The 25,418-nt window shown below is 37.6% G+C and overlaps 1 protein-coding gene and 1 non-coding gene across 2 annotated transcripts; both read right to left on the bottom strand.

The window, feature by feature from the left end:
• Positions 1-1,793: 1,793 nt before the first annotated feature.
• Positions 1,794-1,866, bottom strand: TRNAK-CUU (transfer RNA lysine (anticodon CUU)). Its single transcript has one exon. It is a non-coding gene; the product is annotated as a tRNA-Lys (tRNA).
• A 1,591-nt stretch (positions 1,867-3,457) lies between these two features.
• On the bottom strand, positions 3,458-14,208 carry LOC149843033 (putative sodium/metabolite cotransporter BASS3, chloroplastic). Its single transcript, XM_089999551.1, has 5 exons — positions 13,732-14,208; positions 5,895-5,990; positions 5,160-5,466; positions 4,820-5,067; positions 3,458-3,998 (listed from the first exon to the last, which is right to left on the bottom strand). The coding sequence occupies exons 1-5, from the start codon at positions 14,097-14,099 to the stop codon at positions 3,740-3,742; spliced, it is 1,278 nt and encodes a 425-aa protein (XP_089855677.1). The 5' UTR covers positions 14,100-14,208; the 3' UTR covers positions 3,458-3,739.
• Positions 14,209-25,418: the final 11,210 nt, after the last annotated feature.

Here is a 25,418-nt window from a genome sequence, read left to right as displayed (position 1 = left end):
AGTGCCTGCTTGCTCCAGCTTACATCAAGATCATGTCGTCAAGTTTAAGCCTACTACTTTGCCTTCGGAAAAAGTAAATCTTAGGCTTAGTTTCTGCCTGCCTTCATAGTGTGCTGCTTATATAGAAAAATAAGAAAGAAAATGGATAAGAGAAATTATGGTTTTTTTTTCCTAATGTTGGAGGTAAACCATCGATTTTCTTTATCGCTAAGAATAGCAATATTGACCATGACCTATTCCCGTGGCCTGGCCATCGGTACTGAGGAAGGGATCAGGTGCACACTTTTAGTGTGCTGCTGCACCTGATCACCCAAATCACATTGCATCTGATCTACCCTCACTAGAAAAGCTTTCATTTATGTTTCAGCTCGTCGATAGGACGCATCCCTCAGGTTTCGAACTCGAGATGTTTCTTGTCTCAAGACAAAACGAACTTGTCCCCTAACCATGTGTGCAGAGCCCGCATGGCCAAGGAAAATGATGGGATTCATTTTTTAAAATGATGCGTTAACTTTAAGTTAAATATTAGTTTCAAATGGCCATTTTGATTGCCACAAAATCGGAGACTCGAGCGTAAACCATGTAATCCAACTTACGGGTCGGCCACATATGGTACCCAAGAGAACTCGCAACTAGGGGTGTCAACGGGTCGGGTTTGGTTCAGACCCAGATGGAACTAGAGTTGACCAGATTCTTGGGTATGGTATTGGGTCCGGACTCGAGTCTAATCGGATCCACTATAATAAAAACCATGTCTGGACCCAATAAAAACTACATGAACCAAACTCGGACCATACCTGGTAAAACCATATTTTTTTATCATTTTTATATTGAAAATTTGCGGATCTTAATTGAAACTCGGATCGAATCCGGGTCTGGTATAAAATTTCACAAACTATACTTGGGTCCATGTATTAATCGGACCTTCGGGTCCAGACGTGGGTCTTCTTATTTATCACCATACCCGGACCCTATAGGGTTTGGTTAGGGTCGGGTCCGGGTAAACCAGGCCGTTTGACACCCCTACTGGCAACTAAGCTGGGAAACGAGATGAGCCGCTTGTTGGAAGCTTGAATCCTTGAGCCACACGTGAAGTTTACCAAGCTGAGCACAATGTGGGGGCTCGCCTTATTTGGTAGGAGCTGTTAGTGCACACGTCACATTGTGTTGGGATGTTGCGAGTTCAAAACCCAATGGTACGTTGTATAACTGGTGGAGGTCTGCCTAACTCCAGCTTGCCAATAAAAAAAGTTGCTCCTCATTAATGTTCCTAGAACATTAGAATTATAAGGTATCATGGGTCTTGCAATTTCCAAGGTGACACGTGAACCTATCCACCTTGTCCCAAGCCTGACTTGAAATTGGCAGATATCTAGTTTAGGTGAAATCTAGGTCTGCAAGTGGGTTGGATCATTATTTGATTCTGAACTGATCAAGGTATTTCGAGCGGACAAGGTCCATAAACATAATGTCAGTTTTATAAAGCGGGTCGGACTCAGAACAAATAATGTTGGATTTAGACAGGTCCAGGTCAGAAACAGATAAATAAAAAAAGGTTTGGAGCTGGTTCTGACCCGACCAATTTATCTAACTGCTTCACATGAAAAAATATAGACTAGATCCATTTTCCCTGTATCCAGTAACAGAGGTCCGATCGTATCTGGGTCCAGAATTCTACCACATGTTTTGAGTCAGATCTGGATCCTCCAATGAATAGCCACGTTATGTGTGTGGACTTTGCAGCCCGCACCGACCATTAAAAAAAAGAAATGCTGGAACAAAAAAAAATAAAGCGCCCACCGTGGGGCTCGAACCCACGACCACAAGGTTAAGAGCCTTGCGCTCTACCAACTGAGCTAGACGGGCTTGCTTCACAAAGTTTTATTTATTTATTAAAAAGTATCCAAGAACCAAACTGCTCCTCTCAAAGGTTGATCCATCCCAATCCTTGTTCATGAAATCATTCATAAAAAAGTAGCCTATGCAATGATGTAGCATTCTTAGCCATCAAGGAGTATATGACGTCTTTTCCTTGCATATTTAAATCTGATGTAGGGATGTCAACGGGTTAGATATGATCCAGCATCCAATCCGAATCCCAATCCAATCAGTCAGATCCAGTAGCCAAAGTAGGATCCTACAGCTAGTCAGATCCGGACTTGGCATTGGGTTTACATTTGAATCTGAGTCTGTGTCCGACTAAAATCCGAATGTCAAATTTTAGGTTAGTTGGAACCAGATTCGGTTTTAGCTGATCCATCCAACTCCAAATCCAATTAGGTCGAACTCGGTATTACCTAGATCCAACCTGTTTACATCATAATCCGATGTCATTCTTACCCATAATACACAGAAATATAAAATACCGTGAATCTATAAATGTGATCGTATCGCGTCCATAGGACTCAAATAGTTTGATGCATAGAAAGGTAAAAGCTTTCAAAACTAGGCCGACTACCTGCGTGGAATCCTTCTTGGTTCTTGCTTATTGGTTAGACCTTTATGTTTCTTTTTTGTTTTTTATCAACAAATTGGAAACTCACTAAAATAACTTTTAATTGAATGGTTCCTCTGTCAAACATTTTTTATCATCTCCTCAGCTGATTTATATCCGTTCTAAGTCCAACAAAGGTGGCTTCAACTTGGTAAACTGAAAGAGTTTAATAATAACCCTGTAACATAGTTGGGACCTTTGGAACCCCGAGGGGATTTGGTGTAGTGGGGTGAGGCATGGACTGTTAGACAGGGGGTCAAGGTTCGATTCTTGTGAGTGTCACTTTTTGTACAAGCCAACGTCCAGCAAAAGCTCTAGGGGTGAGGGTCCTAGCCTCCGAGTTTTATGCCTCTAGGCCAACGATTATAGATATGGCAGATTGAGCCTGTACGACCAGGTCTTTGATCCTAGACATGGTTTCTTTGGGAGATAAATGAGAGAGAGAGAGAGAGAGTTGGGACTTTTTGCACATCATCTGATCCATGAACTCAAATTGCACACATATGATTATGTTTTGGTTTAAGAATTAAAAATTACCCTCATTTGCCTTTGGCCTAAAACCTGCAAGTCAAATGAACTTTTCCGGTTTTTTCTTTCATCAGATAATTCAGAGAATCATCCAAACTGGCAAGTTAAAATGAATTTTTCCAGTTTTTTCTCATCAGATAATTCAGTGAATCACCCACAAAGGCTCCGCCTAGGGGCGACAGCGGTATGTCATATGACAAAAGACTACCACAATTCAAAACCCAAAAAGGGCATCACTTGACATAAGGTTGAAGCTAGGTGCAAAAGGTCCTCAAGGGTTTTACCAACTAAAGGCATGCCAATGTTAGTGATGCAATGATTTTCCCTACAAGCCTTTAAACGTTGAGCAGCAGGTTGCTAGCGAGGCTACCACTTTGAAGAGCCAACGTAAACTTAAATGTAACCCTGAATTTACCCGACCCTTAGCAACACTTATAGTAGCAACTGGCTTGATTATTATGTATATTGATATGATATACACAAGAATAAAAATGAAGTGTACCAGCCGAACTTGCTCAAGCATCTATCCGTGAAATCTCATGGGCTGGTTGCTTCTGATGCATGTACAATATGGTACAGCTTAGGCAGTATATTGTATGCCATATCATGCCCCTACTACCTCCATCCACGGCGCATACGTGATGCACATGCTACTATATATGCTCAATTCCAGAAGTCATGTTTTCATGTATCCATATTGATGCCTCCCATAACTGCTCATGAATATGCTTGAGTTCCATAGGAATTGAAAATTGAACCGATTTGAGAGAAAACATAACTTGGTAAATCCCGGATTTGCAGCCCGCGACCCCAAAAAGAGGCAAGATAGAGACCCATGATCGCCATTGTTACGACAGAACAAGCGGCTGGGACCGCATGGGTACTCCCAAGGAACTGTGTAGCAAGTAGGCCTGCAAGAGTGGAGCTCTGCATCCCGGTACACAATGATATGGTTCTGCACACGCTCTCTTCTTGTCTGCAGAGAACAAAAAGAGCCATGAACAAAATTACTTGCCAGCAGTGGCGGGCAAGATTCAAGAAATCCAGAAAACTAGCACATGCAGGGGGGAAAATGAAAGGATGCCAGGAACATTTTTGGGATTCTTGTACCCATATCATGATTCGGTAAATTTAGACCTATCCTGAAACATGATTAAGTTCACAAAACCTACCAGTGAAAAACTGAAGTTCATGTACCTGTTCACTTCTCATTTGATGGGAACAAGCCCTAGGGCAAACATACTTGCAAATTCACAAATGATAAAACACCTAGACAACTTGCCTAATTTTTGTTATCATTTGATGTAGAAACCAAAACATTTCAGAAAATCATCTAAAAGTTCTTATCTGCTCACGTTGTTTGTGGTTTAATTGAGAAATCTTCTGGAATGAGCACAAAAAAGGTTAGCAATACTGGGCCTAAACCAAATTGCTCCAAGGGGGGAAGGGAACCAAAAAGACTCTGGAAGAACTATGAAGGTGACTTCAAGAAGGTGAATTTCAACAACAAAAGGATTCCACTAGTGCACACATGCACACAGATATGTATGTGCATGCAGGGCAGCAGGAGTAGTATGTGGATGGGAAAACTTAGATGTCCAGTCGTACTACTCTATCATCAACCAACTTCAGATTTCGTGCATAATGCAATCCAAATGCACATACTACTTTTGCAGGCATTTATATTATGTTTCAATGATGAATAAAAAATGCATATATTTCTCAAGAAGTCATATAGGGTATTTGAAATAAATAAATAGTATGTAATATGAACACCAAAATGAGTATAATACATACCTTAGTGCAGGAAGTTTAGAGATCCAGTATCCTACGATGAATGATGAGAAATGGAACGTCAACACCGGTAGAAGCAAGCGAAGACCTTCCCCAGATAGTATTTGGCCACGGTTAATTGCCAGTGGGCTACCAATGCAGAGTGAAGTGCAAAACATGGCAACAAATGGCATGACTGGTCTAATAGCATTTACAAATGTCTTAGCATATGTATTTAGCACGATCCCAAGAGTAACTGGAACCAGCACCACCTAGAAGCCACAAAGGATACCATGTTTGAGATGCTCATGCAACATAAATGTGGACATTTTACTTGTCAAACAAAATTCAGGAATTCTTTTACCTGCAATATAGACTTGGACATGGCAACTGCATCAACTGGCACCACAGACCCTATTAATAAACCAGTAAGAAGTGGTGTAATGATCACGGAAGATATTGTTGTATAACTGGTCAAGAGAATGCTCAAAGCCAAATCTCCTTTTCCTAAATAATTGGCATAACTTGAGAGTTGTGCACCACTAACACATGCAGTGAGAATGAAACCAGCAGCAAAAATGGGAGGTGCTCCAAAAACTCTAGCGATTAAGAAGCCCAACATTGGTTTGAGCACATACTGTGCTACAAAACCAACAAAGAGTGGTAATGGTCTGAAAAGAAGTCATAAATGCTAACATTTAGTAAGAATTACTGTGAAAATAAAGGTAAAATATTAAAAAAAAATCTTTGCAAATCACCATACAGCGCTCAACAGGAGAAAAACATCAAAAGAATGGAATGATACAACAATGTAAGTGTGATGTCCCTACACATGATAAACATGAGGTTTGTTTCTTCTGCTTTCATTTTTTTTTCCGAAAGTAGGAGACTTATTGAAATAATCAAACAAGGAAATGAGTATGCTAAAAGAAGCTTGTAATATTATACACAATATTTTTCAAAATAGAATAGAACTCTTCATATTCAGATGCTGATCCTGCTTTGGCTTTTTAACAAGTATCATAAAGGAAGAAAACCAATAATGTCTTACCCAAACACATTACATCAATTTATTACAGTGAAAAGAATGAGAATGTACCTTTTAAATGCTAGAGCAAAATCACTGATAGATAGTTGAACACCGATGGACAACATAATCCCACCCAGGGCCGGGGCATAGTACTCCTTCGATACCCTAGCAGAAGTCACCAGCTTAGTGTTTCTAATCATGGTTGGAAGCTAAATTCAATAACTTATAAAATCTGGACAGTACTTGGTTCCAAAAGCCAAAATATTTGCTTAATTTTTTTATCCTCATAAAGTTAATCTTTAAGAGTGAAAATGCTTTTTCATTTTCTGATTGACCTTAATTTGTTGTCCCAATGAACTTGATATTTGAAGAGAAAAATACTTCTTTATTTTCATAAACAATACAAGCCAATGCCACAAAAACACAATGAATGAAAGTAACATCCAGTCATTAACATTTATTGGTCATGAGAAAAACAAATATTAACAATAGCATAGCCAGAGGTATACTATTTTTATAATTCAACAAGCAGAAAGAATCCTAATATTTATTCCCCAAGAGATCTTTGATTTGGAAGCCACCATAAGACCAGTTCAGGAGACATAGTTGAAGCCAAACAATATCTGTTAGCAAAACCAAAAACCGATTTTAAATTTCTATTGGGCTTTAACTGGCTGTTCTCAAGAGAAAAGAAAACGAAAACCCTTGAGCTTTCCCCACCAAAAATGGCTACCAATGATGCTGTGGACTCTGGGAAATGGAAAAAGGCAGGCGAAAGATCAGTGACTGGCTAGGAGATCCCACACATTAAAATATCCCTGCAACAGCCATGGATACAGATCTAACACTATTAACAAATCCTCAATTTCTCAAAATTGACTTAGCACTCAATTCATCTCGTCACCTTCCCCTTCATAGCTCTCAGTTAATTAACCCCATTACAAGGATACTCCATTTTCACAACCACAATGCCATATATGCCGTTCTTAACCAAAACCACCATAACTGCTATATCCCACATCCTATAGTGGTAACCATGTGACACAGTTAATTCCCCTGTTTTTCCTTTTTTCAAAGAACTCTAGCCACGCTAAACTCATGAACAAGAATAAAACTGTTCTTAACCTCTTTTCCTAGACGAATGAAGAAAGGAATCAAGACCATGATCACCATCGTCATAATTCTCCACCAATTATCTTGCTCCTTTGCACAATCTAAAAACATTAAAATTGCGAGAGCAAGCCCAATGAAGAATTTCTCTTTTGGTAAACCATCCAAAACATTATACAGTTAAATAAACTACTGCCAGTTCTGATGCTCTCTTTCCTCCTTTAGAAGCTACAGTCAGCGTCAAACCCAGGATGGTACACCAGAATTTGTCTTCTTTCTTCTTTTAAGTCCTTTTGGTGACTAAAAAACCAAAGCAGGTTATATGTTCCCCCCCCGAACAGGTCAGTTAGCTACATCTCATGATCGGGGGTCCCAAAGAGCACCACGTATGTAAGCATGTGCGTCTCGTATCCCCATGTTTGTCAGCATTAATTAGCGTTGGAGTTTGATAAGATTGCAAAGACTTAAGTACCCTCTCCTCCATTGGTGCAAAAAAAAAATGACAGTTCTTGAAAAGGAGTGGTTGTAAAGACTTAAGTGCCCCGAAGATGATTATTTAAGACCCAGTCTCTGCACTGCAGGATTATCCGAGAAATAAATCTCCCCTGAGGAGGCCATGAACATCAACCCTCTCACTCTCTCTCTCCCTTCTATTTCTGCTTCTGTGCACATCCATTAGAAGATCATACATTGCTCCATCAAGCACCGACTGACCTATACATTGACTCTTGTGAAGCCTGATTCAGAGTTTTTACCCTTACAGGAGGAGGGTTTGGGGGCTCCTCCCAGCGTGGGTATCATCATTCAACTAAATGAGTTGTAGATCCTGATTCAGAGTTTTTACCCTTACAAGAGAGGGGTAAAACCTCATCTCACTCTCTCTCCCTTCTCTCTCTACTTCTGTGCACATCCAACAAACGATCCAACATTTCTCCATCAAACACCGACTGACCTGCACACTAACTGTAGCATCGTTCAACTTGATGAGTTGTGGAACCTGATTTAGAGTTTTTGCCCTTACAGGAGGGGGGTTTGGGGGCTCCTCCCAGCGTGGGTAGCATCATTCAACTTGAAGAGTTGTGGAGTCTGATTCAAAGTTTTTATCCATTCATATTTTAAGGCATTAGATCTCATTTTTGAACATCCACGCATGTGCAGTTTGCTTTCATCATGTTCAGTTGCTTTCTAGATTATACTTTGAATTCTTGTGCATTTTAGATCTATCGATTTGTATCTAACCAGAGCTCATTTTAACTTGAATTTTTTACTGCAACTTCATGCAAATGTCTTCATGCTCTCCACCAAAAATCAGATCATTCTGAGTTTGTTTGACCCACTTTAAAAATCAAGATTCAAAACCTGTTATTTTGCACCGTCAGAATTTTAGCAAAATCAGGACCAACTTGCGGAAGTGATTTCTCCCTAACTAGAGATGATCTTTCCGATCCGTAAAAAGGGTTGTTTTATAAATTGAATCTAGTTTGTTCATACCAAATTTCAGCGATTTCTATGGTGTTTTCGTACCAGTTTCGGGTCAAAAACCATAACCCTGTCACCCTGTGTCATTTTAACGACTCAGATTTTGATCCATTTTGTTTGAATTTTATTTTCCTAATGGAAGATCATTTTTCAATTCTGTAAAATGGGTTCTCTTCGTTTATGTGTCTAGTTCATCCCTGTAAATTTTCAGAATTTTTCATGGTCAATTACTATTTTATTTTGATTAAATACCAGAACCTTGTATCTAGATTTTATAAATGTTCTGATTTTGGCCCCCATATCATGACTGTTGTAGCACTTCTTCAACAAATCATTATTTGATTGACAATATTCTTCAGCAAATTATTTTTATGATTTTTTTGAGTCTCTACTATGATTTGTAGTATTTTTGGGTCTCCAACGAGCCTCACAATGATTTATAGTGTTGTTCGATCTTTTAACTATGATTTATAGTGCTTTGGGGTCTGCAACGAGCCCCACAACGATTTGTAGTGTTTTTCGGTCTTTTAACTATGATTTATAGTATTTTCGGGTCTCTAACGAGACCCACAGCGATTTATAGTGTTGTTGGACCTCGCTATAGCGATTTGTAGTGTTTCTCGCTAAACACTACAGCGATTTGTGATACAAATCGCTATCCGAATCAGGACCAACTTGTCAGGGTCATATCTCCCTAACCAGAGATCAGATTTCAAATCCGTAAAAAATGGTGTCTTCGTTATGAAGTCCAGTTTATTCCTGTAAATTTTCAACGATTTATATGGTCATTTGATACCCCATTTGGATCTAAAACCAGACCCCTATCAGTCTGCCTTATTTGAGTGACATAGGTTTTTATTTCATTTTGTAAGAGTCATATCTTCCCAACGGAAGATCATTTTTCAAATCCGTAAAAAAGGTTTTCTTCCTCTATGTGTCTAGTTTATATCTGGAAAGTTTTTTAACTTTTTATGCTCATTTGATATTTCGAACCTGTTAAAAACCGAGACATGTTATAAAATATTATAAAACTTAAAAAATTTGAAACTTCCTCTATGTGTCTCAATTTTTAACAAGTTTGAAATATCAAATGAGCATAAAAAGTTATAAAACTTTCCAGATATAAACTAGACACATAGAGGAAGAAAACCCTTTTTACGGATTTGAAAAATGATCTTACGTTGAGGAGATATGACTCTTACAAAATGAAATAAAAACCTATGTCACTCAAATAAGGCAGACTGATAGGGGTGTGATTTTAGATCCAAATGGGGTATCAAATGACCATAGAAATCGCTGAAAATTTACAGGAATAAACTAGACTTCATAACGAAGACACCACTTTTTACGGATTTGAAATCCGATCTCTGGTTAGGGAGATATGACCCTAACAAGTTGGTCCTGATTCGGATAGCGATTTGTATCACAAATCGCTGTAGTGTTTAGCGAGAAACACTACAAATCGCTAAACACTACAGCGATTTGTGATACAAATCGCTATCCGAATCAGGACCAACTTGTCAGGGTCATATCTCCCTAACCAGAGACCGGATTTCAAATCTGTAAAAAGTGGTGTCTTCGTTATGAAGTCTAGTTTATTCCTGTAAATTTTCAGCGATTTATATGGTCATTTGATACCCCATTTGGATCTAAAACCAGACCCCTATCAGTCTGCCTTATTTGAGTGACATAGGTTTTTATTTCATTTTGTAAGAGTCATATCTCCCCAACGGAAGATCATTTTTCAAATCCGTAAAAAGAGTTTTCTTCCTCTATGTGTCTAGTTTATATCTGGAAAGTTTTATAACTTTTTGTGCTCATTTGATATTTCAAACCTGTTAAAAATTGAGACACATAGAGGAAGTTTCAAACTTTTTAAGTTTTATAATATTTTATAACATGTCTCAGTTTTTAACAGGTTCGAAATATCAAATGAGCATAAAAAGTTATAAAACTTTCCAGATATAAACTAGACACATAGAGGAAGAAAACCCTTTTTACGGATTTGAAAAATGATCATCCGTTGGGAGATATGACTCTTACAAAATGAAATAAAAACCTATGTCACTCAAATAAGGCAGACTGATAGGGGTCTGGTTTTAGATCCAAATGGGGTATCAAATGACCATATAAATCGCTGAAAATTTACAGGAATAAACTAGACTTCATAACGAAGACACCACTTTTTACGGATTTGAAATCCGATCTTTGGTTAGAGAGATATGACCCTGACAAGTTAGTCCTGATTAGGATAGCGATTTGTATCACAAATCGCTGTAATGTTTAGCGAGAAACACTACAAATCGCTAAACACTACAGCGATTTGTGATACAAATCGCTATCAGAATCAGGACCAACTTGTCAGGGCCATATCTCCCTAACCAGAGATCGGATTTCAAATCCGTAAAAAGTGGTGTCTTTGTTATGAAGTCTAGTTTATTCCTGTAAATTTTCAGCGATTTCTATGGTCATTTGATACCCCATTTAGATCTAAAACCAGACCCCTATCAGTCTGTCTTATTTGAGTGACATAGGTTTTTATTTCATTTTGTAAGAGTCATATCTCCCCAACGTAAGATCATTTTCCAAATCCGTGAAAAAGGTTTTCTTCCTCTATGTGTCTAGTTTATATCTGGAAAGTTTTATAACTTTTTATGCTCATTTGATATTTCAAACCTGTTAAAAATCGAGACACATAGAGGAAGTTTCAAACTTTTTAAGTTTTATAATATTTTATAACATGTCTCGGTTTTTAACAGGTTCGAAATATCAAATGAGCATAAAAAGTTAAAAAACTTTTCAGATATAAACTAGACATATAGAGGAAGAAAACCCTTTTTACGGATTTGAAAAATGATCTTCCGTTGGGAAGATATGACTCTTACAAAATGAAATAAAAACCTATGTCACTCAAATAAGGCAGACTGATAGGGGTCTGGTTTTAGATCCAAATGGGGTATCAAATGACCATATAAATCGTTGAAAATTTACAGGAATAAACTGGACTTCATAACAAAGACACCACTTTTTACGGATTTGAAATCCGATCTCTGGTTAGGGAGATATGACCCTGACAAGTTGGTCCTGATTCGGATAACGATTTGTATCACAAATCGCTGTAGTGTTTAGCGAGAAACACTACAAATCGCTATAGCGAGGTCCAACAACACTATAAATCGCTGTGGGTCTCGTTAGAGACCCAAAAACACTATAAATCATAGTTAAAAGACCGAAAAACACTACAAATCGTTGTGGGGCTCGTTGCAGACCCCAAAGCACTATAAATCATAGTTAATAGATCAAACAACACTATAAATCATTGTAAGGCTCGTTGGAGACCCAAAAATACTACAAATCATAGTAGAGACTCATTAGAGACTCAAAAAAACAATAACAATAATTTGCTGAAGAATATTGCCAATCAAATAACGATTTGTTGAAGAAGTGCTACAACAATCATGATATGGGGGCCAAAATCAGAACATTTATAAAATCTGGATACAAGGTTCTGGTATTTAATCAAAATAAAATAATAATTGACCATGAAAAATTCTGAAAATTTACAGGGATAAACTAGACACATAAACAAAGAGAACCCGTTTTACAGAATTGAAAAATGATCTTCCATTAGGAAAATAAAATTCAAACAAAATGGATCAAAATCTGAGCCGTTAAAATGACACAGGGTGACAGGGTTATGGTTTTTGACCCGAAACTGGTACGAAAACACCATAGAAATCGCTGAAATTTGATATGAACAAATTAGATTCAATTTAGAAAACAACTCTTTTTACGGATCGGAAAGATCATCTCTGGTTAGGGAGAAATCACTTCCACAAGTTGGTCCTGATTCTGCTAAAATCCTGACGATGCAAAATAACAAGTTTTGAATCTCGATTTTTAAAGTGGGTCAAACAAACTCAGAATGATCTGATTTTTGGTGGAGAGCATGAAGACATATGCATGAAGTTGCAGTAAAAATTTCAGATTAAAATGAGCTCTGGTTACATACAAATCGATAGATCTAAAATACACAAGAATTCAAAGTATAATCTAGAAAGCAACTGAACATGCGTGGATGTTCAAACATGAGATCTAATGCCTTAAAATATGAATGGGTAAAACTTTGAATCAGACTCCACAACTCTTCAAGTTGAATGATGCTACCCACGTTGGGAGGAGCCCCCAGACCCCTCTCCTATAAGGGTAAAAACTCTGAATCAGAATCTATAACTCATTTAGTTGAATGATGCTACCCACGCTGGGATAAACCCCCGGCCCCCCCTCCTCTAAGGGCAAAAACTCTAAATCAGGCACATAAGTAGAGAGAGAAGGGAGAGAGAGTGAGAGGGTTGGTGTTCATGGCCTTCTCCAGGAGGAACCCTTTACCTCCCTTGATTTCTTCTCTAGAGAGAGAGAGAGAGGGTTTTACAGTGTTTTACGAAGAAGGAAGAAGAAGAAGATGACGATGGAGCAATGTAGGATCGTCTGTTGGATGTGCACAGAAGTAGAGAGAGAAGAGAGAGAGAGTGAGAGGGTTGATGTTCATGGCCTTCTCCAGGAAGAACTCTTTGTTTCCCTTTATTTCTTCTCTAGAGAGAGAGAGGGTTTTACAGTGTTTTACGGAGAAAGAAGAAGAAGACATGTTTGTCCTTTTTTTGAACAGAAAAAGAAGAAGACTTTGAAGAGTCAACATCATCCTCGACTTTCTGGATGGAGGACATGTTTGTCCTTTTTTTGAACTGTTTGTTTTTTCTTTTTTGAATGAAGGGCATTTTTGTCATTTTTTCAAACCATCACTTTATGAGAAGAACAGCAAGAAAGGGTACTTAAGTCTTTGCAACAACACCAGAGTCCGATGCAAAGTTATGTCAACATACATCCATATGAAATAGATTTTTATCCATTTTTTTAGCCACTGCAGCAAATAGTTTGATTTGTCCATATGAAATAGATTTTTATTAATAATTATAGCCATTTTTTATTTTATCTCAAATTTTTTTCTGGGGCGCTGCCCCCGAACCCCAGACTATCACACCAATTTTTTTTTTTCGCTATACCCCTGTTTGCCCCCCCCCCCCTCCCCCCCTCACATGAATCCTAGCTGCGCCCCTGCAAATAAGTGAATGTGCTGTTCTGAATTGCTAAACCAATATTAACTTTTTCAAGCTCCACCTTTCCTAATGAATTTGTTTGCAAGAGAGAGAGAGAGAGAGAGCTCAAAAACTCTCAGCGAGTGCCAACTGAACCAGAGAACTCGGATTTCCATCAGATAAATTGGGAAAGCAAGAAAGAGGGAGGGTTTACGGATTCTCACCAAGAGAAGGTAGCCGGATTGGAGAGCGCGGCGACGGCGGTGGCGGCAACGATGAAGGGAAGCATCCCGGAGAGCAGCTTCGATGCGTCCGCGCTCCCTGCGGCGGAGAGCTTGTTGGAGTATATCCCGAAAGAGAGGAGGGAGACGTTTCCCTCACAGCTCTGCCGTCCGACTCTGCCCAAGCGGGGCGGTGGCCGTGGCGGAGCCGAGCAGCCGACCGCCCTCCAACCACCGACGAGCCTCAGTGGGGGCAGGCCCGCGGCTCTCCGGCCGACATGAAGGAACCCCTTTAAACAAAACCCTTCCTCCCTGTAGCCGCTCGCAGCGAGGGTCGGCGCCAAGCATGAGGAAGAAGCGATGCCGGCCATGAGAGAGAACGGAAGAGAGAGAGAGAGAGCGCGGAAGTGTGGCTTCAAATGACAGACCAGGCGGAGGCGCTTTTTTATTTTTTTTTCTTTCTATTTGTTTTTTTTTTTCTGCTCAAGAATTGTCACATAATCTCGTGTCGTGTCCTTTTGTACTTTATTTTTTCGGGATTTTTGCAAATTGGTCCCTGACTTATATATAGCCCATTTGCAAAATAGCCCCTACCTTATGCCATTTAACGAATCGATCCCTACCTTTTCATTTAAGGGTAAATAAATCGATGGTTCTGCCCTTAAAGGAGAATCAATTTATGAAATACCTAATTTGCAAAATGTTAATCAACACGTAAGGGTATCAACGGGCCTGGTTTACCCGGACCTGATCCGACTTGAACCAAACCTTAAAAGGTCTGAGTATGGTGATAAATAAGAAGATACGATTAAGACCTGGGTCTGGATCCGAAGATCAGATTAATATATGGATCTAAGTATAGTTTGTGAAATTTTATACAGACCCGAGTCAGTTTCGATTAAAACCCACAAATTTTCAATGTAAAAATGATAAAAAAAAATATGGTTTTATCAGGTTTAGTCCGGGTTTGGTTCATGTAGTTTTTATCAGGTCTGAGTATGGTTTTTCTTATAATGAACCCGATTAGACCTAGGTCCGAAGTTGATACTATACTCGAAAATCTGGTTCAAGTCTGGGTCCGAACGAAACCCGACCTGTTGACAGCCCTAATTTGAGAGGTCAGTGTTTGACTCTGATCAAACTAATAACAGCTATTTGCAAATTGGACAAGGCAAGGACAATTTTGGCATTGATCAATTTGCTAAAAACCTTTTTTTTTTATGACGAAGAAAACCCTCACCGAGAAAAGCAGGACACTTAATGGGCCTGCCATCGACCAAAGTAAAACTTTGGGGTTGAAGACACAAACCACCTAACCTTAGGTGCCTAAAGCATCGACAGCCAACGGGATTCCATCTTGGACCTTCAGATTGACAAAGGACACAACTGACCACACGTGTAACCACCACGGTAGTGTCGTGTCCTCTTATAGTAAAAATTAAACAAAAATAACGTGTCCAGTGTCCTTTTAACCGTGTTCATGGCAATGCTGAAGAGTTGGTTATTAAAGCAATAGTGGCACTCTCTAACATATGGACAGCCCAGCCCGTTTGTATCTCAGTTAAGTAAAACTCTCAAACTTCTAAAATAGGCTTGGCAAGTAAAAATAAATATATAATAATTTTCATATACTATAATTATAATTAATGATTGAAGTCTTTGGTTTTAGAATTCAAATTTTATTGGTAAAATGATCCAGCTGAAGCTCAGTTCAATTAAGTCTACAGCTCAAATCTTACTAATTTTGCAGCTACAAACCAGTGCATTTTGTTTTATAATTGAAGCACTTCAAGCTCGAACTTATCGTGAATTCAAGCTTAACTCAACTCCCACAAGCACGACCATCATTTGGCTCACTTAGAGGTAGATAGATGGCACTCACATTCCCTGTTTTGGCCCACCCTATGACAAACATACAGAAATTGCACAACCTGTTCCTTCCAAAATTTAAAATCCTTTTTACCATTTTTGCAAATTTTTAAATACCTTGTATTTATCATGGACATTTTTTCACCTTTAAAAAAAAATGTTTTGCTTTCTATGAAGGATGAAAGAGAGAGCAGCCTCCTTTCGTAATAAAAGGGCACGAAACAAACACCTCGTTTTTACACAAGGGGTTAGAACATACATGCATTTTGTTTAAATGGGTGGGCCCACACAACTTTTTTGTGTGGGGATGTTCGTTTCACCCAGTGAGAAAGAGGCCCCTCCATTCAGAGTGAAACTAAGTGATTTATTATTTCAAAGTTAAACGGCTAGACATCACATTTTTTCACACTTCTTTGTACATAATTTTTCCGAGCTATTTTTTTCTACCAAAGATTTGTCCCATTTCAAGCGTACCTTATCTGGTCAATATTCACATCTCACATCCCATGATATATATATATATATATATATATGAGAACTAATGATATTAGGCTCTTTTTTCTTGTTCTGCTAATGTAATGAAAGCTTTCCCTCCAAAAAGCCTCTCTATCCATGTAGTATAGTACGCTAAAAATAGTGTCATCTATGTCATTGTCAGTACAAACTATTTTTTTATAGTTTAATATATATTTTTTTTTACGCTGATGTCCTCCTTAAGGATGCACATCACTTAATAGGAGATAGTTATATATCTTTTCAAATATTAATTAAAAAGTATTAGAATAATATTCAAAATATTAAGATAATGTTCATACGTGTCAATAGTCATCATGTCAACGTGTCTTTGATCGTGTCCCCTATGATACATCCTCTAAATGGTGTGTCGCCCTGACATTGGTCAGGGACTTGATATTTGCTCCCCTCCAAAAGCAATGTTGAGGTCTTGGCTTCATCTTGGTGGTCCTTAGGGAATGTCTTTGTAAGTTAAGGGTATGTTTGATGGCTTGTTCAGGGTTGGACGAAACAAACAAAAAGAACGAAACAATTGTTTCAAGTCCAACGTATGTTTGGACCGTACTCAAATGCTATGTTTCAAATGTCCGTTGTTTGATGATGATGTGCGGACAATTGGGACAGTCATGGATAATGGGTCAAATTACTTCATTTTGGATCGTATGACTCGATCCGTTCACTATTTTACATGTTTTAATCAATTTATTATGATTTTTTACCCGAATATGGATCCAATTATGAAATTATATCTAAAATCATGATTTTTTGCCATGAACATAGATTTAGAATTAGATTTTTGCCCTGAATTGAATAGCATTTTTGCCCTGAATATGAATTTTGCTTCAAATAAGGATCTCAAATTGGATATTTGCTCCAAATACGGATCTTGAATTGGAATTTTGGCCCAAATATGGATTTTTGCCTCCAATATAGATCTCGAATTGGATAATGTGAAAAGAGTGAAAAGGAAAAAGTTGTGGCTTAACATCACTGTACAGTCGTCACCGCCGGGGTCGCCCGCATGGCCAGCAGTGTGGTTGTGATTTGTGAAGGTGTCGAGTTGAAGGCACCTTATCAAACTTTGTTGATGCGCGAGTTTGTCCATAGCTTTAATAGGTGGGTCAGAAATAAATTGTTCTGTGCATGTCTTGAAGATGAATCTAGCATCTAATTGAATTTAACAATCTCAACTAATCTAAAGCAGGTTGAAAGATTCAAGATTAGATGACTGGAATACAATAAGATCATAGATGGGATAAAAAAACACCGGTATGAAACTTGATTGATACATTCACAAAAAAGAGCTAACAAGGACTCAATATACATTCTACATAGAAAAAAAATGTAAATACTCTTCCCACAAACTAGCCATTGAAGCTGGAACTGATCTCGTTAGTAGGTGTAGATAATGAAAGAAAAGGGCCAACCAAGGCAAACAAAGGAATTCAATGTTTCATGCTAAAAACCAATCTCATGTGCAAATATGATGACCCGATCAATTAAACACTTAGTGTGTGCTATTTTATTTGGTGAGAAGAAGAGGTTTTTAGGTTCTGCAGTTGCAGCTTAATGTAGTTATAACTTGTTGCAATCGTTGTATAGGTTGATGCATATGAAAAAATAGCATGGTTTAGCATTGGTCATCAAAAAATAACTTGTGACTCCACCTTAAGTTTGTGTCCTCATTACAAATTCTTTATATGATAAGCATAGCATTGGTCATCTTACAATTTCATCATTTGACTGTATACTGCATTTTGTATGTCTGCTCATCACCAATTCATGGTGTTTCCTAGTTCAACTGCATTAAATTATCTAATAAAATATACAATTTTCGTTTTGTTTGGTTACAATCTCATATTGCACCAAATGAAAGGAGCAACATTAGAAAAAGAAACAAGCTCTAACAAACAAAAAACTATTTAGAAAGAAGTTTTGAAAATTCGCCACTAATGTCAGAACCGCAGTTTTTTTTTTTTCTGCTACTTCGATCATATAATGCAAGACAGATGATCCATCCAAAATTTCACAGTTTTTTATTTTCCCCATTTCAGCCAATGAGCCCACCCACCTATTTTGGCACATTGTAGAGATCCTGTTCAGCTAAAGAACCGATTGAAAGAGAGGGGTTCAGATCCTGTTCAACGACCCTTCGAATGTCGTTCATCTTCAGGATGAACGACACCCAAAACCCTCGCAAGTGAATGCATCTCATGTGGATGGGCTCCACACCTTCATGGTGTTGCTCTCTCCTTTCAGTTGAATGGCATCCATGGCTGCAAATAGAGCTGGAAAATGAGCCGTCACTCGGCTCCACAACTCATGTACACTCGTTAGGTAATAAGAAATATATATTATGTACCTACTTCTTTCGGCTTTAAAACAATGAAAAATGATTAACATATGGTATGAAAAAGCAACACGTTTTTCGAAATGCCCTATAATTTTAAAATTTTGCCTCGTGTCCAAATTTGCAAATGCTCGACCAGAAAATGAAATTTGTACCCTTCTCACTAGTGAATTCCCCAGATATATGAATTTCTTACTTTTTGCAAATGCAGAACATTAAACTTGAAATGAAGTTATCTGAAAAACAAAGGAATCTAAAAAAACACACACACACAAAAAAAAACAAAGATTCTAAACCAAAAGATCTTTTTATTCGCTGAAAAAAGATGAACGAGGGTTAAGATATAGCTTTGGGAACGATAAAAAAACAAAGGATAAACAGGTTGTTGCGCTTATTACATACTATTTTTTGACCAACTATGCTAGAAATTCAAGGAAAGAATAAAAAGAACAGAGAAAGATAAAGACGTTATCTTTCCAACCCCACTAAAATCACATTGATCTGATGAATGATTAAGAAAAAATGCCTTCCGGAACATAAACTACTTGGCTATAACAATCTACATAATAATTTTTTATACCAGTTTTGGATCTTATAAATGAGAACCATTGAGGGGTTTTTTATTCTAACTCAAAATAGGAAAGTTCAAAATCTATGTCTCAGCCTTCCAACAACTATGAAAACATAAATTTTTGATGTTGGATGACTGAGATATAGATATGAGAACAAAGATTATTATGTAGATTTCAAAATGTTACAATATTTAGAAAGAAATTTGCATATTTGAGCGAAAAATCACATGTTTGGAAGAAAATTCACATATTTGGGAGAAAATCTACATATTTTGGAGGAAATTTTCATGGTAGAATATGCAACTTTTTTCTTAAATATGCAAATTTCCTTCCAAATATATGATTTTTCTCCCAAATATGAGAGCAAATTTATACGTATATAAAAAAAATCACATATTTTAAAAAAAATCACATGGTAGAATATGCAAATTTCGTTCACATATATAGAACAACATTCACATATTCTTCCATGTGAATTTTTTTCTAAATATGCAAATTTCTCACATATTTTGGGAGGAAATTCACATATTCTAACATGTGAATTTCTTCTAAAATATGCAGATTTTTTCTTAAATATGTGAATTTTCTTTCAAATATGCAATTTTCCTCCCACATGTGAATTTCCTCTTGAATATTGTAATTTTTTAAAATTTATAGAACAACCTTTGTTTTCAAATCTATATCTCAGTCACCGACATCAAAAAATTGCATTTTCATAGCCTTTGAAAAGTTGAGACACAGATTTCGAATTTTCCTGTATTGAGTCAGGACCAAAAACCCCTCTAGGATTTTAATTTATGAGATCCAAAACCAAAACAAAAAATTATTTTGCAGACTGTTGCATTCAAATAGGTTGTGTTCTAGAAGACATTTTTCCCCAACCGTTCATCAGATCGACGTGATCCTTGGTGGTGTTGGAAAGTTGACATCTTGATATTCTTCTATTCTTTTTTATGTTTCCTCAAATTTTTGGTGCAAGTGGCCAAGAAATAGTATAGATCAAATAGAATAGGTGCAAAATACAAATTGTTCACTTGTAACAGTCTACAGAATAGTTTTTTGTTCTTGTTTTGGATCTAAAAAATGAGAACCATAGAAGGCTTTTTTGTTTTGACTTAAAATAGTAAAGTTTGAGATCTGTGTCTCAGATTTCTAATGGTTATGAAAACGCGAGTTTTTGATATCAGATGAGTGAGATATAAATATGAGAAAATAAGTTGTTCTACAAATTTAAGAAAAAATTCATATATTTGGGAGGAAAGTTGCATATATGGAGAAAATTCGCTTGTGTGAAGGGTAAAAAGGTATTTTTAAAGTAAAAAATTTATGAATTTGATCATGGAGTGATTTAAAAAATTTTGAGGCAATTTACAAAATGCGTAATTTTTGTTGTACAGCACAGTACAATCATTTTTCGTTAAAACAATGCATTTCTATAAACAATCTAGCTTGAACTTGGCTAATTTAACTTAAGTTGATTATAAGTTTAAACTCAGCTTGGCTAGCAAGAAGAATGAGCCAAGTTTGAACACTTCAAGCTCACCTTATTCGGCTAGTTTAGCAGCCCTAACTGCAAATTGAGTGGCCACAATGCACTCAATATATGAACATTTTGGGTGGCCATCAGTTGTCATTCATTTTGTTGATAAATGACAACCAAAGTTCCTTTTGACGAAAAACTATTCTAGGAACCTTGGATCTTATCTGCTCTTATTGAGATTTACTATCTAGTATAAATTATCGTCCATTTAGGAAGACCATATCGCAAGGAGAGGAGTCAGTTATTGTTGGTATTTTATACCATTTTCTTATTGTGAACTTCTTTCTTTGTAGTGTAATTTGTTTTAAGCAACTGTTTTAACCATTTGATATTTTTTCTTTATTTATCTCTATCAGATCTGAAGGTATCCTTGTGAATGCGTTGTACTCAAAATTATCGTTAGTCTATACTTGTGTGTGTGTATATATATATATATATATATATATATATATATATATATATATATATATATATATATATATATATATATATATATATATATATACACTATCATTGAATTAGAAAAAGTAATCATGTTACTCTCAACCTATTTCTTCTTGGCTTCGGTTTTCACATGGTATCAGAGCTTGAAAGACCTCTCCTTGCTACAATTTGTTAGTTTATTTCTGTTGTGTGTGTTAGTTTGCACATCGTTGAGTGCATCAGTTACTACTACTGCATCTTGACCTCGTCTGTTGTGCATATTGATGCTTGCATCAGTTTGCATTTATCAGGCTTCCTGCAACAACATATTGATTCTATTTTGGTGTTTCATGGGACCCTACTCAACCACCGTGTATTGAGTATTGGATGTCTAGTTGTTGGACAAACTTTTCTTCCCATCTACTCCATCAAAGGTCATTTTTTTCTGACAGTTAACCTCTTGAAGATCTAATGGCAGATGACACAGCTACACAAGGGAGTTTAGGTTCCACAACAACCACTGCAGAATCATCAAGCCCTTTCTATCTATATCACTCTGACAACACAGGATTGGTTCTTGTGACACAATCATTGGATGGAGAAAATTATCTCACCTGGAGCAGGGCAATGGTTATGACTCTTAGCGCCAAAAATAAGTTGGGTTTCGTAGATGGTACAATTATTAAACCCAATTATACTTCAAAAGATTATGCATTATGGACTAGATGTAATCATATGGTGCTTTCATGGTTGTTAAACTCTCTTACACATAAACTTGCTAGTAGTGTCATATATGCTACTACAACAAAAGAGGTGTGGAACGATCTTAAGGATCATTTTCCCCAAAACATAGAGCCAAGAATCTATCAAATTCATTATGCCATCTCTAGGCTCCAACAAGATTCTGAATCTGTGATTGTTTATTTTACTAAACTGAAAGCGTTGTGGGATAAGTTAATGTCTTATTGCCCTGCACACTCGTGCACTTATGGTGTGATGAAGGATCAAATTTCACAACAATAACAAAGAGTCATTCAGTTCCTGATGGGATTGAATGACTTTTATAATACAGTCCGGGGATAAATCCTTCTTATGGAGCCACTTCCCACTATTGCCAAGGCGTATGCACCTATGCTATAAGAAAAGAAACAAAGATAAACATGTTTCCGATCCTCATCTAATACTGAACATGTATTGTTGGTGGTGAACCAACAATAAGAGAACTCTACAACGCGTGGTAACAAGTTTTGAAACTCTAAGATCACGTGTTCTTATTGTCATAAGACATGTCACACAAAGGATAAATGTTATCGGCTTCATGGCTTTCCTACTTCAAACAAAGGAGGATCGAGAAATCCCATTGCAAATGTTGCTACTCAGTCACCTCTTGTGATTCAATCTAGTAAGCCATTAGATGGGGATCAAGTGATGGCTCCATCAAGTGGTGTTTCTTCTTTTATTATAGAGGAATATAACCAGATTTTTGGCTCTTGTCAAGCAGTCTTCGCCAGTCGTCAATTTTGCAGGTTTATCATCTACTCTTAACTCACCTTCTTCTACCACTACAAGAAACCTGTGGATTAGCAACAACCTAAATCCGACACTAATCCATCGCTAAACAGTTTAGTATCGGATTAGCGTTGGATTAGACACGGATAACTTTCATCATGATTTTTTCGACACTAAGTAGTGACAGAACTTATCTGTCGCTACTTTCGTCGCTAATTTGCGACGGATTAGCGATGGACATGATCCGTCGTGAGTCCTTCGTTATTTTAAATTAGCGATGGATAATATCCATCGCTAATCCATCATTAAATTTTAAAAAAAAATTGCATTCTGCCGGCACATTCTTCGACAGGGAGCAATTTTTTTTGCACAGAACTGACGCGTTCTTCGGCGTGTTCTTTTGCACAAAACCGACGTATTCTCCGACGTGGTCTTTTGCACAGAGCCGACATGTTTCGGCGTCGGGACGCTCTTCTGCAACGAGCCAGTCACGATGGGAGAAGGGACGCGGGCAGCTGTAGGCGGCCTCTCGCAGCGGCCGATCGGGAGGGAGAATGACTCCCCCTGGAAGGAGACTGACAAGCTCCGTGTCAATGGCCAGAGGACCTCCGATGTCTGCTTCACAAAATAAACTATCGGCGAAGGAGTGGACGTGTGGGAGGGGGTAGAGGAGTGGCGTCGATCGACCAACTGCGACCTTTTCGAGGTCGTAGTGGAGACGGGATCCGGCAAGGGAGAGGTGGGACGGGTGATGGAGACTGGCAAGGGGCACCATCGGAAGGAGGAGAACGACACAAGGGAGAGGTAGTAGGAGTTGATCTTGCGAGCCTTTGGCCTCTGGGGGCCGATGCCATTGTCTCGCTCAGAGGGTGCGAGAGGTGGCCACTGCGCGTCGTCAGAGGAAGGGCAGGGCTTCTAGCGTCCTGAGAAGCGCCTCAGGTGGGGACAATTTAAATCAAACAGAGGGAGGGAAAATTTCGAAAAGGGGGAGGGAAAATTTCGTGCCTCAGATGGGACGGTTTAAATCGAAAATTAGCGACAGAATTTTTTCGTCGCTAATTAGCGTCGAAAAAATTCCCTCGCTAATTCCGTCGCCAATTAGCATTTTTTGTAGTGTTTTGGCGATTGCTAATCCATCGCTAATTAGCGACGAATTTAGCGAGAGAAATATTTTCGTCGCTAATTTTACAAATATTTCGAATGTTAGCGACAAATAGTTTTCTCTCGCTAATCTATCACAAATTTGCGATGGAAAAAAATCATCGCAAATTTTTGTCGCTAATTAGCATTTTTCTTGTAGTGTACTCCTTGGATCATTGATTCAGAAGCCAACAATCATATGGTTAAATTGTCTAGTTCTTTGTCCAATATTAATTGTGATTCTTGCTCTCTTCCTGTTAAACTGCCTACAGAAAATCATGCTCATAGCACATAGGCTTAGTTGAGATTGGTCCTAATCTTACTCTTGATAAAGTTTTATCTTATTTCAGTTAATCATGCTCTCTTTCAGTTTAATCTTATTTCAGTTAGTCAACTGACTCTAACGATTGAATTGTTCAGTTACTTCTTTCCTTATTCTTGTGTCATACAGGATCTTGCCACGACGACGATGATTAGAGCGGGTAAGGAACAAAATGGCCTATATCACTTGAAGATCTCAAATAGTATCCCTATAAGCCTTAGTTCTCATACCTTTACTTTTAACTTATAGCATTGTCGTCTTGGACATCCATCACCAAAATGGAAGAATTTTTTGTATGATTATGACTTGGGTATTTTTATGAACAAATATTGTTTCTATAACATTTGTCTGCGTGTTAAACAAACATGTGTTCCTTTAGGCCAATTTGGCGCCTGTTAGTCGACAAGTCGGGGTAGACGATACAGCTTCAGGTCGATTCGACACCTGTTAATAGACAAATCGGGTTAGACGATGTGGCTTCTGGCTGGTTCAGCCTTTCAGCAGATTGGTTTGGTTCCTTTTGTAAGCCGATTTTGCTATTTGGCAGTCCGGTTGTGATGCACTGAACCGATTACGCCCAATGTATTTTAGGTGCTGAGTCACTTTGGCGAGCCTATTTTTGGTTAAATTTTGGCCCATGCATAATATTGATTATGTTTTATTTATGTTCATATGCATGTATTAATATATTTAAACCTTAGTAGTTATGATTCTAAGTCCAATATTCTGAATTGAATTAATTGTATCAATATGTTGCCAAAGTAACCTATGTTATGTAGATTAGTTCATTTTGGAATATTGTGATGTTTATATATTTGTGGTTCATGCGAATAGTGATTGGTCCAAGAAAAGATTACTATTTGGCCGAGCTCAAATATATACTTTCAGTAATAATTATGGGATAATTATTCAATTTTTTATGTGAATAACGAATCGGTCTAAAGAAAGACTCATTGTTTGACATGATTGATTGTCCATATTTTATTTACTATATTGAGAGTACTACTTACAAGTTGACACTTTTGTCCAAAGACTAAGTATCAATGTTGTGCTGGGTATCTTGTAATGGGATTTATCATTGTTTAAATATGTTATTTTTGTTATTGCATGTAAAAATGTATGTTAATCGTGAGCTTGTTTGTTCTTTATTCAGTTAATACCTTTGCTTCTACAATATCTGCGAATATTAATTTTATCCCTGTTTTGAGTGGTTCTAATTTCAAGAACTAGAAAGAGAACATTATGATTGTTCTCGGATGCATAGATTTGGATCTTGCACTACGAGAAAATCAACCCCCTGCTCTTACGGATAGGAGTTCCACTAAGGATAAAAAGAACTCTAAGTAGTGTGACCGATCTAATCACATGAGTCTCATGATCATGAAACATGCAATTTCTGAATCCTTCAAGGAAACCATGTGTAACGCCCCGGATTTTCAAAACAAAGCTAAG

Source organism: Nuphar pumila, chromosome 3 (assembly GCF_984573655.1).
Source record: "Nuphar pumila chromosome 3, dmNupPumi1.hap1.1, whole genome shotgun sequence".
Classification (NCBI taxonomy): Eukaryota; Viridiplantae; Streptophyta; class Magnoliopsida; order Nymphaeales; family Nymphaeaceae; genus Nuphar; species Nuphar pumila.
This window is presented reverse-complemented; position numbering and strand designations above follow the sequence as displayed.